The 12710-nt window shown below is 41.6% G+C and overlaps 1 protein-coding gene across 1 annotated transcript in view; it reads left to right on the forward strand.

The window, feature by feature from the left end:
- Positions 1 to 12353, forward strand: part of cpsf3 (cleavage and polyadenylation specific factor 3) — a 31699-nt gene extending 19346 nt beyond the window's left edge. The window contains exons 14-18 of the mRNA XM_080192132.1: positions 30 to 124; positions 3224 to 3311; positions 4182 to 4251; positions 7206 to 7305; positions 11533 to 12353. Coding sequence (XP_080048258.1) covers positions 30 to 124; positions 3224 to 3311; positions 4182 to 4251; positions 7206 to 7305; positions 11533 to 11637 — 458 coding nt within the window. The 3' untranslated portion in view covers positions 11638 to 12353. The remainder of the gene's footprint in view (positions 1 to 29; positions 125 to 3223; positions 3312 to 4181; positions 4252 to 7205; positions 7306 to 11532) is intronic.
- Positions 12354 to 12710: the final 357 nt, after the last annotated feature.

Consider the following 12710-nt stretch of genomic DNA (forward strand, 5'->3'; position numbering starts at 1 on the left):
TTCTAATTGAATCACTTTTTACCTTTCAGATGATGTGGAAGAGATAGAAGTTCAAGAAAAGCCAGCACTGAGAGTCTTCAAAGCTATCACAGTGATTCAGGAGCCAGGCATGATAGTATTGGAGGTGAGTTTATTGTATACTCTGTTTTTTCAATAATTTTTCTTCCTAGCTTCAAATAAGAAAGAAAAATTTGTACTTGTATATTATTTTTCATGACTACCAGCCGTCTCAAAGTGCTTTACAGCTAATTAAGTAATTTTGTAGCGTAGTTGCTGTTTTTTTAAATTCATTTATAGGATTTGGGTGTTGCTGGCTAGGCAAGCAATTATTGCCCACCCCTAGCTGTGTTTGAGAAAGGGTGGCGAATTGCCTTTCTGAATGGCTGAGGTCCCTGTGGTGTAAGTACATTTACAGTGCTGTTAGAGAGGGAGTTCTAGGATTTTGATCCAGTGACAGTGAAGTCAAAAGTGATTTATTTCCAAGTCAAGGTAGTGAGTGACTTGGAGGGGAACCACCAGGTGGTGGTGTTCCCAGATATCTGCTGCCCTTGTTATTCTAGGTGGTAGTGGTCATGGCTTTGGAAGATGCTACCTAAGGAGCCTTAGTGAGTTCCTACAATGCATCATGGAGTTGGTACACACTGCTGTCACTATTTATTGACAGTGGAGTGAGTGAATGTTTGTTGAAGGGTTTACCAATCAAGCAGACTGTGTTGTTTGGATTGTATCAAACCTCTTGAGTATTGTCAAAGCTGTGCTCATCCAGGCAAATAGAGAGCACTTCCATCACACTCCTGACTTGTGCCTTGCAAGATGGTGGGCGAGCTTTGGAGAGTCAGGCAGCGAGATACTCGCTGAAGGATTCCTTTGATGTGCTCTTATGGCTACAGTATATATTTAGCTAATCCAGTTGAATTTTTGTTTCAATGATAAGGGTTAATAGTGGGGAATTCAGCAATGGTAATGCCATTGAATTGAGGGGTGATGGTTAGATTAGCTCTTGTTGGAGATGGTCATTACCCGGCGCTAATGTGGCATGAATGTAATTTGCCACATGTCAGCCCAAGCCTGAGTAATGTCCAGATCTTGCTGCGTTTGGATATGGACCTTTTCAGTGCCTGAGGAGCTGGAATGGTGCTGTGTAATGTAGGAAAAGCAACAGCCAATGCTCATGGCAAATCCCAACAAAGCAGATAATCTGTTTTTTGTGACAGTGATTGAGAGATAAGTATTGGCCGGGGCAAGGGGGAACCCCTTGCTCTTCTTCAAAATAGTGCCATGGGATCTTCTACATCCATTTGAAATATCAGGCAAGGTTTAGTTTAATGTACCATCTGGAGTACGGCACCTTCTGACATTGCAGCACTCCCTCAGTACTGCGGTAAAGTGTCAGCTTTGATTTTCGTGCATAAGACCTGCAATGAGACATGAACCTGGAACCTTATGACTGAGAGGCTAGAGTGCAATAAGCTGAGCCAGTGATGATACTTAAGATATGGAAGGCGATTGTCCCAGCCTGTTGCACTGCTCGAGTAGTGCAGCAGGCTGGAAGGCATGAGCACAGGCCGTTTTGTAGGATTTCCACTCAACGCTACAGCCTCCACCTGTCTCTGTGACCAAGGTTTTTCTCGTAATCAGTTCCACAACAATTTTTGCTAGCCAGCAATCTAGAGGCTGGCATGAAGGGGCCATTGCATACCCCAATCTCCAAGTCAACAGATTGGCGCATGCGCAGTGGCCCACTCAGTGCTATGCTGCTGGCCTCTCGGGCAGAAATAGGCCCCGCCCACTGATTTCCAGAGTGAATCCTGCTAGGGCACTCTGTGATGCACTGTGTGTCGGAGATTAATTCTGAAAATCATGCTTAAAAAACCCGAGGGATATACTCCCATTTTTGCACATGTTGGCAACTTAGAATCTTTTTGGGAGAGTCCTGGACATGGTTTTTAACCAAGGAAGAGAAACAGCATAGAGCCTTTCACACCATTGCAATATCCCAAAACATTTCTCAACTAATACGTTATTTTTGAAGTGTTGCGGCACGGTAGCACAGTGGTTAGCGCTGCTGCCTCACAGTTTCAGGGACCTGGGTTTGATTCCCAGCTTGGGTCACTGTGTGGAATTTGCATGTTCTCCCTATGTCTTGAGTGGGTTTTCTCTGAGTGCTCTGGTTTCCTCCCACAGTCCAGAGATGTGTGGGTTAGGTGCATTGGCCATGCTAAATTGTCCCATCATGTCCTGGGATGCATAGGTTAGAGGGATTAGCGGAGTAAATATGTAGGGTTTGGGGATAGGATCAAGGTGGGATTGTTGTCGGTGCAGACTCTATGGGCTGAATGGCCTCCTGCTGCACTGTAGAGTTTCTAAATGTGGCAGCAGAAAAAAGTGAGATAAATGATCAGTTAATCTATTTTGATGGTGCTGACCAAATGGTTAAATTGGGCATTTTACATCCACCTAAGCAGGCAGAGAGGATCTGAATTTTAAAATTTCTCTCTAAACAAAGCAAACCAAAACATGGAATTCCCTTGATCCTCTACTGAGGTGTGAGCCCAAATGAAGTGGTCAAACTGGGAACTTGAGCTTTCTGACTTAGAATCATAGGAAATTTACAGCACAGAAAGAGGCCACTTGGCAGAAAAATGAATCACCTTGGTGAATCCCACTTCCCCGCATTTGGACCACTGTCCTGCAGGTTACGGCTCTTGACACCTTTTAAATAAGTTGAGGGTTTCTGCCTGTACCATCTTTTCAGGCAGTGAGTGCCAAACCCCCACAATATTCTGGGTGAAGAAATATTTCCTCATCTCCCCTCTAATCGTTCTACCACTCACTTTAAGTCTATGTCTCCTAGTTACGGTCCTGCCTGCTAAAGTAAATGGACCCTTCCCATCCTTATAGATAATCAACTTACAGTTGAACCAGGCTAACACTTGTCAATACTTCCCTCTCACCAATAAGCATCATGGAGTTGCACTTTATCATCAGCTCCACATTTGTTGTTTTATTTTTCAAATGACTGCACAGTTTTGTTTATCTTCATTTCCAATAACTGAATATGTTCTTGTCTTTTACTATATAACTGCAAATATTTTCCCACTATGTTTTATTCAGTAATCCATGACTGATCGGCCAAGTTAGTAAACCACAGGATGATTAAATAAAAAGAATTTGATACTTCAATAAAGTTGTCTATATTAAACTTTTTATTTGTTCTTCACAGTGGGTGGCCAATCCATTAAATGACATGTATGCAGACGCGGTGATGACAGTGATTCTGGAAGTACAGTCAAACCCTAAAGCACAAAAGGGTGTGTCCATTTTCATAGCTTCAGTTGTTCCCTTTTCACATGATATCTTTTTTTAAAATTTTCTTACCTCTGCTACTGAAAACTGTTACTCGGGTAAGAGTTTATGGCTGCTGGTAGCCTGCCCAGGTAGCTAGTCATTCTTGTATGAGCCTGAATATTGAACTTTGGCAGATGATGCAACCATGAAGGTTATTATAATCTGAACCTGATCCTATCATCGCTGGACACAAAAGAAAACGCTTTTCAACATGGTAACTGGATGCCAGTCAGGAACAGGAAACCTGGTGGATTTTTATATTAATTTTTTTGTTACCGGGGTCTGTTATGGTACACCAAATGGCTGACTTGGCTGAAATCTTACGTCACAGAGCAGACTAGGAGTTAAAGCTCGAGACCTTTGGGTCAATGTGCTTCAGTAAAACACAGGCATCTTTCTTTGCCCCCTAACTGAGGGGGAAGCTGTGTTGTATTAACAAATGTAAGATGATAATGCTTTACTATAAAGAATCTTTTCATTATGTTACGTCATTGTAGGTAGGCAATTCAACAAACTAAGGGACATGTAGTAACCTGATGTCTGCATTAGTATGCAACAGAAAAAAATGAATAATTTTTTAAAATTGAACTGAGCAGCGCCCAGGCAAGTAGTTCATTCTACAGAATTGAAACACTGCTGCCTCACAGTGCTGTATGAATCAGTGTTTCCTGCTAATTGTGTTATATTTTTTAAACCTGTATTGTAGATGCTTTTTAATTATTAATAGAACCATATATGCCATATAGATCTAATATATTTCTAATGTCCACCTTTTCAATTGTGTTATTTTGTTTAATAAATTGTTAGGTGCTAAAATTTTCTGTATTTTCTAGTTGTGCAACAAAGTGCAAATAGAAAATTCGACAAGGAAACATATGCAAAGAGGCTGGAGATTATGCTTGAGTAAGTTGCTTCACTTTGTTTGAATTCTAGTGCCTAAAAAAAAGTATTCCTTGTTTAGTCTGTGTTTGTAGCTGAGAACACACCAGGGTTGAAATTCTTCTCAAAAAATTGTGTTGAATTTGCGTAAAAACTGGAGTAATCCACGCTATTTTTTTTCAGTGGGATCTCAGCAAGGAATCTCCCACATGCTGTGCACTGCAGAGGCCACCAGCGTGAATATCATTAAAAACTGTAGGGGGTGGAACCTCTTCCCACTGGAGAGGTTGAAATCAGTGCACTGAGCAGGCCACTGCACATGTGTTGTTCTGAGAGCGCCGAGATCAACATATGCGCAGTGGCCCCCAATTGATGGTTTCCTGATTGCTGGTCAGACCCGTGGCTCCCTGACTATTCCCCAGCCCAGTCTTGAGACCCCAACCCTCGCTGCAAACTCCAGCCTCCCCCCCCTCAAACCCCCAGCCTGCACCAATCACTGGCCTCCCTCCTTCTCCCAATGATCCTAATGCAGAGTGGCAGCAGGACCACCCCCCCCCGACCCCCAACTCCATCAATTGTGCTACCAGGCCACCCCTATATGTCATGCCCCCTGGGTACAGCCCGATGTCCGAGGGGTGGGGTAATGCTAAGATGCCCCTGGGCTTTTTCACTTTGCACTTGAGCAGTGCTGGGGCACCCAAGCTGCCAGGGTGCCAATGCCCAGAGGGTAGCCCCCTGCTGCCCAATCCTCTGAGGGGCCCCAATGCACCCTCCCCCCCCAATCCCCGCCCTTCACTCCAGCAGGGTCAGGCTGCTAGTTCCCCGATAGTGGGGAGCTACTGTAAACCTCACTGGAGGGAAACACTTTAATAGGGGGGTAGATATTAGTGGACCTGGAGACTTCAGTCATAGAGATTTACAGTATGGAAACAGACCCTTCAGCCCAACTTGTCCATACCATCCTTTTTTTAGACCCCAAAGCTAATCCCAATTGCCCGCATTTGACCCATATCCCTCTATACCCATTTTACACATGTAACTGTCTAAATGCTTTTAAAAGAAAAAATTGTACCCACCTCTACTACTATCTCTGGCAACTTGTTCCATTCACCATCCTCGGTGAAAAAATTGCCCCTCTGAATACAGATACCTGGAAACACCACAGACAGGAAATTCCCCTCCAAGCCACACATCACTCTGACTTGGAAATATAATGTCATGCATTCTTGTCACTGAGAAAATCTTGGAACTCCCTCCATTACAGCACTGTGGGTGTACCTACCGTATTTCACAACACCAGTCTTGGACCCACTAATAGCATTTAAATGATTTTGAAATTACAGTTTAAATACTTAACCTGCCTGCCTGCCAATTTCCAGTGCAGAGCAGGTGCTGCTGGAAATCCGGCAATGGGAGACGCTACCACGGTGGGAATGCATGCACAAATCCCACACATCCAACCGCCGTGAGATTCTCCCAGCCCATTGCACTAAAAAATTAGCGCAGTGAGATGGGAGAATCGCCTCACCCCACACGTTTAAAACATTATTAATTTATTTTTTCTCAACATCGTTTTAGCTCTTTCTCTTCTCCCCCACCTATTTGCAAAAATACATGATTCCACAGGGTCCCATACCTCTCCCAATGCTATCACTGAGAGATGTGGTGGTTCCAAAAGACTCTACCTCACAATTCCCTGCTTTTGGAGAAATAATTAGCCTCACTCTGAAAAGATGGCAGAAATCAAAATTTGCTCAGTGAATAACTGGACTAGGCATAAACCTTCCATGTCATAAGAGCAAAAAACTTCACACAAACAGGTAGAGAGCAGGAACTTGTAGATGTAATGATTGAACAAATAATTTAAATGAATTAGGAGTGAACTCTGTTAATTAGGAGCCTCTGTCAATTAGGAGTGCCCCCTGTCAATTCCACCATGCACTTAACATTGCCAGTTGGTTATTCTTCAACATCTACTTCCATGTGTTTTGTCGTGCTGAATTCCCCTTAGCCAGGATATGTTATCTACAGGCAGAATTTTGCAAAGTGTATGCCACAGTGTAGACCTTTTAAGATGAAGGTTTTACCCTCACTTCTTCTAGCATAAAGCACTGAGTGACAACGTTCGTTCTAATAGTTTTTATTGTGTGTGGACACTTACTTAAAGTATGCAGGCCCCTTAAACTTTTCGCACAAGCACAACATAGCTTAAGAGACCAACTTGGCTTGGCCTGCGTGGAAACCTTCTGCAGCTTAGAAGGAGCATTACTCACTGGCCAGGTGATATTAAAAAGGCCCTTATTTTGGAGCACGTATCTATAGCTTCAGTAAGCAAGTCAAATTCAGGGGCATCAGCAAGCAGTTCCATCAGGAATCTCCCCAGACAACATATTTTATTTCCTTGGAAGTATGTTCATAAGTTTCCAAACTGGGGTGGCATGGTGACACAATGGTTAGTGCTGCTGCCTCACAGTGCCAGGGATTTGGGTTCGATTCCCAGCTTGGGTCACTTTGTGTGTGGAATTTGCACATTCTTTCCATGTCTGCGTGGGCTTCTTCCCAGTGCTCCGGTTTGCTCCCACAGTCCAAAGATGTGGGTTAGGCCATGCTAAATTGCCCTTTGGTGTCAGGGGGATTAGCTAGGGTAAATGCATGGGGCTATGGGGATAGGACCTGGGTGGGATTGTGGTCAGTGCAGACTCGATGGGCCGAATGGCCTCGTTCTGCACTCATTGCATTCACTATTCTGATAAATACAACCTTACCTAAAAATGAGTGCAACCTTTACTAACCGAAAGGAATGAATAGTGCCGAATTCAACATTTACTGTTGTCTTAGCTATGGTATTAATGTTCTTCAATGACAGATTTAATAGGTGCAAATAAAATTGAGAACCAAACAAGGACTCCAGTTGTGATATCTGTCTTTTCTCTTCAGCCTTTTTGAAAACCTGCAAAGTTGTTTCTTTTCTCTTTCAGAGATATGTTTGGACAGGAATGTGTGACCAAATCTAAAACTGGCAATACTCTCTCTATAACAGTTGACGGCAAGGCAGCAAATATTTCTCTGGATACACGGGCAAGTATTCACCACTTTCCTGACCGGATCAGGCAATTTCTAATGATGGGAAAAACTCTTTTGCCTTCTTTTCACGTCACAAAATCCTTGTTCCACCTTCCTGCTCCTTTCTATTTACGGGTCCTGACATGCCAATGATTACGTAACCACAAGGGTGAGGCTGCAGATATTCCCTCTCATGCACCTACATATAGGAAACATGTAGAGTTAGAATCACAGTTTATGTATGTGGGTTTCCTAGCATTTCAGATATCCTTTGTAAGTTAGGTTTAAGATTTAAATTGACTTAATTAACTAACTTCACTGAGTCAAGGATTAACTAATAGAGAGCTCTGACAACTGCAATGATGAATAACTAGTAAATTTCAATAATTACTTGTGTGAAATGTGTTATATTGCACTTACTTCCGTTTCTAAGGATTTGGTGTGCCTAAGTAAGCAAGTATTGCTCTTTTCATTCCACATTTTGAGATGTGACTGTCATTGGCATCATTAGTTACCAATCCCTAATTGCCTTTAAACTGCTAGAGTCAACCACATTGCTGTGGTTACCCAGGTACGAATGGTAGATTTCCTTTCCTAAAGGAAATTAGTGAACCAGATGGGTTTTTATGGTGACAGTTTTATGACTCTGGGCGAGAACACTATCACTGACTCATGGCTAACACCACAGACTCCTTCACTATCATCCACAAAGAACCCATGTCAGAAAACTCTCTAGATTTCTTTTCAGAAACCTGTTTAACATTAATGGTTGATACCTTTTAACATAAGAACATAAGAAATAGGAGCAGGAGTAGGCCATCTGGCCCTTCGAGCCTGCCCCGCCATTCAATAAGATCATGGCTGATCTGTCATGGCTCAGTTCCACTTTCCCGCCCTCTCCCCATAACCCTTAATCCCCTCTCTTATCAAAAACCCATCAACCCGCTTCTTAAAAATATTTAGCGAGGCAGCCTCCACCGCTTCAACGGGCAGAGAATTCCAGATATTCACCACCCTTTGAGTGAAGAAGTTCCTCCTCAACTCCGTTCTAAACCGCCTCCCCTTTATCTTGAGGCTGTGCCCCCTAGTCCTACTGTCTTTTTTGAGCAGGAAGAGTCTCTCCACCTCTATCCTATCCATCCCATTCATCATCTTATACGTCTCAATGAGATCTCCCCTCATTCTTCTAAACTCTAACGAGTACAAGCCTAGTTTATTCAGCCTCTCCTCATAGCTCAACCCCCTCAACTCCGGTATCAGCCTAGTAAACCTCCTCTGCACTCCCTCCAAGGCCAAAATATCCTTGCGCAGGTGCGGCGCCCAAAACTGCACACAGTACTCCAGCTGCGGCCTCACCAATGCCCTATACAGCTGCAGCAAGACCTCCCTACTTTTATATTCAATCCCCCTCGCTATGAAGGCCAGCATCCCATTCGCCTTCCTGACCACCTGCTGCACCTGCAGGCTGGGTTTTTGCGACTCATGCACAAGGACCCCGAGGTCCCTCTGCACCGTCACCTGCTGCAGTTTTTCGCCACGTAAGTAATAGTCCTTCCTACCATTCTTCCTACCAAAGTGGACCACCTCACACTTGCCAACATGAAATTCCATTTGCCATTTCCTGGCCCATTAACTGAATAATGATAACATCAGAGTGCATCACAATTATAAAAGCAAACATTTTGAAACTCTCAAAAGAATTTCAGCATGCAGACAGATCAAAGGTAGAAATAATAAAATAGGAATGCTTTAGAACAATATAATGAGCCAAAGAGATTGTTTTTCCCAACATAGTTCTCTGTGCAGACACAATCCAGACGAGCTGCAAAAATGCCAATGAAGATGCATTCAGTGGTTTATAATGGGGAGCTGGTGGTATAATGGTAATTCATAAGTCAGGTTAATGCTCTGAGGAGATCGGTTCAAATCCCATATGGAGCTGGTGGATTCTGAATTCAAATTAATAGAATTCTGGAATTGAAAGCCAGTCTCAGTAATGGTGACCATGGAACGTCATCAGTTATCATTAAAGGAAATGTATCATTCCCAATATTGCAAAGCACTGTGCCTATATGGTAAGAGTGAGTTTGAAACACAAAATCAAACACCTGGAAGTTTACTCAGTGTTAAGTGAACAGACATATTTGGAGTTGGCACTTGGAATATAGGTTAGATACTGCTGTAGAAGAATGCATAGTATGGCTATTTTGATCTTAATTTTCTTTTTCTTCCATCTTACTATTTCTTCTAACCACACAATGACTTCACTTTTAAATTCAATTAAAAGACAGTCACCCCATCCACAACCTTCAATCTTTGAGCTACTAATACCTAAAGTAAACCAATGTGCTAAAGATTCCAAAAGGTTCCATCACACAGTCATAAGACATAACATAAAACGTCTTATCAATTTATATGTGCATGAAAGAATAACCCTACAGATGTATTCAAGAGAAGATTAGAACTATTCAAGGCTATTTTTTATGATACCGGTTACTGCTTTATGGATTTGTTGTCATTCTACAGATAGCAGAGGAGGTTTACTAGGCTGATACCGGAGTTGAGGGGATTGAGCTATGAGGAGAGGCTGAATAAACTAGGCTTGTACTCGTTAGAGTTTAGAAGAATGAGGGGAGATCTCATTGAGACGTATAAGATGATGAATGGGATGGATAGGATAGAGGTGGAGAGACTCTTGCCGCTCAAAAAAGACAGTAGGACTAGGGGGCACAGCCTCAAGATAAAGGGGAGGCGGTTTAGAACGGAGTTGAGGAGGAACTTCTTCACTCAAAGGGTGGTGAATCTCTGGAATTCTCTGCCCGTTGAAGTGGTGGAGGCTGCCTCGCTAAATATTTTTAAGAAGCGGGTTGATGGGTTCTTGATAAGAGAGGGGATTAAGGGTTATGGGGAGAGGGCGGGAAAGTGGAACTGAGCCACAACAGATCAGCCATGATCTTATTGGATGGCGGGGCAGGCTCGAGGGGCTAGATGGCCTACTCCTGCTCCTATTTCTTATGTTCTTATGTTCTTATCTACATTTCCAGTCCCTTAACTGTACCACAGAACTAACATAAAACGGAATACGGTATAAATGATTATTTCTGTGTACAAAAGATCTCATGATCTTTTCTCAAACTTAATCCAGTCCAAAGATGTGCAGGTTAGGTTGATTGGCCATGCTAAAATTGCCCTTAGTGTCCAGAGATGTGTAGGTTAGAGAAATTAGTGGGTAAATATGTAGAGATGTGGAGGTAGGGCCAGGGTGGGATTGTGGTCGGTGCAGACTCGATGGGCGGAGTGGCCTCTTTCTGTAATGTAGGGTTTAATCTAACAGTAGCTTGAAGTTATATTTTTAATTGTTTGTTTCCCACTCAGAATCAATGTAATTTAGTTACATGTAAGTAAAATAATTTCTAAGTGCACTAATAGACCAAAGCCTTCTCTCTACCTACTGAGTGTGCTAAGTAAAATAAGTTCAGTCACTCTAAAATCATTTCCATAAAATCAATAGCACCAATTTGCCCAAAATTCAGCATTAATTGGACAGCTGTGCTGGACGAAGCTTACACTGCTGGATAAATTAAGCTTTGATTAAATGGATGTGTTGCATCTTGTCTGTATTGGGGTTGAGATTAAAGCAGATTTTGAAATTGCCTTTCGTTCATGATGTACCTGATCTGAGTGTGTTTGGTGCTGAACTTTGATGTGTAGTTTTCTGTTATTGTTATTAATTATCTTGATGAGCACAAACATATAAAATAATTTTTCAGAGTTGACTAGGGAATAATAAAAAATCAACTTGAAATATTTCTAATTTTGCCCAACCTTTTCATTTAAGAAATAGAATTTGTCCTTAAATTAGCTTCCAACCCATGTTAATTTAAGTAATAAGTTGGGGTGGAATTCTCCCATTGTGATGTATTCCATCTAGACAGGTAATACTTTTTAAAACTTTCTAGACCTTCAAGTTTATTTACCTCACTTGTAGCACCCCGTCTTAGCAGCTATCTCTTGTGTGAAATCAACTGCGAGATCCATCAGTGAGGACTCCAGAGGAAGTAACATGGATCCAAGCACTTCCAGATTTACACATGGGAGAAGAAATAAATGTGATATTTACATTAAAGTGGAATTTTAAAAGCTTTCGAAAAATATTGTGCAGAGTTGTTTTATTTTAAAAATAGGTCTTCCTGCACACCTCTTTTAAAGTTTTTCTAATTCTACTCGTTTCTTTCCCCACAGGTGGTTGTTTGTGAAGAGGGCAGTGTGGAAGATGAACCACTTCGAGAAATGGTAGAAGTGGCAGTGCAAAGGCTTTATGAAACAATACACCCGGCACTCTCTTGAAATTGTGAAGAATAGTGGTAAATGTGAACTGTGCTCTCCTGTTTTTTCAGATTGTAGGATATAGTGTTTGAATCACATCCTCCGTTTTTGTTCTGCGAAACCCATTAGTAAATGCTGCCGATGATTTGATCCAGTTTCTCTTTTATTCATTCATGGGATGTATATGTTGCCAGCAAGGCCAATATTTATTGCCTAACCCCAATTACTCTTGAGAAGGTGCTGGTGAGCTGTCTTCTTGAACCACTCCAATCCTTGTGATCAATGTAGATCCACAGAACTATTAGGTCTGGAGTTCCAGGATTTTGACCAAGCGATGATGAAGGAACACCAATACAGTTTCAAGTCAGGATGAGAGAGACCTGGAGTTTGGAAAAACTGAAAATGTGAACTTTGTGGTAACTTTCAAACAACTTGAAAACTTTTAGAACTACACCAGTATCTCTTTAACAGAAAAAAAACTAGTAAATTGCAGCCTTAGGCTGCAATTGCAGAGACAGAAATTGCATTATTGGTTAATTTGGAATGATGCATTATTATTCTCCTGAAAACACACACTTTGCTAAGAGTCTTGAATGAATGGTAAGGAGATGCTGAATAACAAATGGCACAGCCTTAGCAGATGAATACTATGGTGTCTGTTGGGTGCATAGTAAGATGGAAGCAAATGCTTTTTTAAAAATGTCAAGTTTCTATAAAAAATAAATATTTTCAACAAGTTGGTTATTTTTGTTGTGTGCTATACTTTGTGACTGCAGAAAATGGAGCTATCTTTGTAAAACTCTTCTTAAATGTTTTTCATTATTTTTGTATCTTTTAGAATACAAAATATTGCTGGCATGTGTTACATTGCCATGGTCCATACAGAATTGGAGATTTTTTCCAAAAAGAAATTTATGATAATAATGTTCATTACCATGTTAGTGGTGTTTTCTTTCATTAAACCTATAATTCACAACATGCAACAACAGGAAATCCTAGTTATTAGGTGTTACATCAATAGGATGTACAATATTCATTGCAAATAGAATTACAGTAAAAATAATTTTTTAGAAGAAAATAATCTATAGTCTATC

Source organism: Carcharhinus amblyrhynchos, chromosome 7 (genome assembly GCF_965287045.1).
Source record: "Carcharhinus amblyrhynchos chromosome 7, sCarAmb.v2.hapA, whole genome shotgun sequence".
NCBI classification, from domain to species: domain Eukaryota; kingdom Metazoa; phylum Chordata; class Chondrichthyes; order Carcharhiniformes; family Carcharhinidae; genus Carcharhinus; species Carcharhinus amblyrhynchos.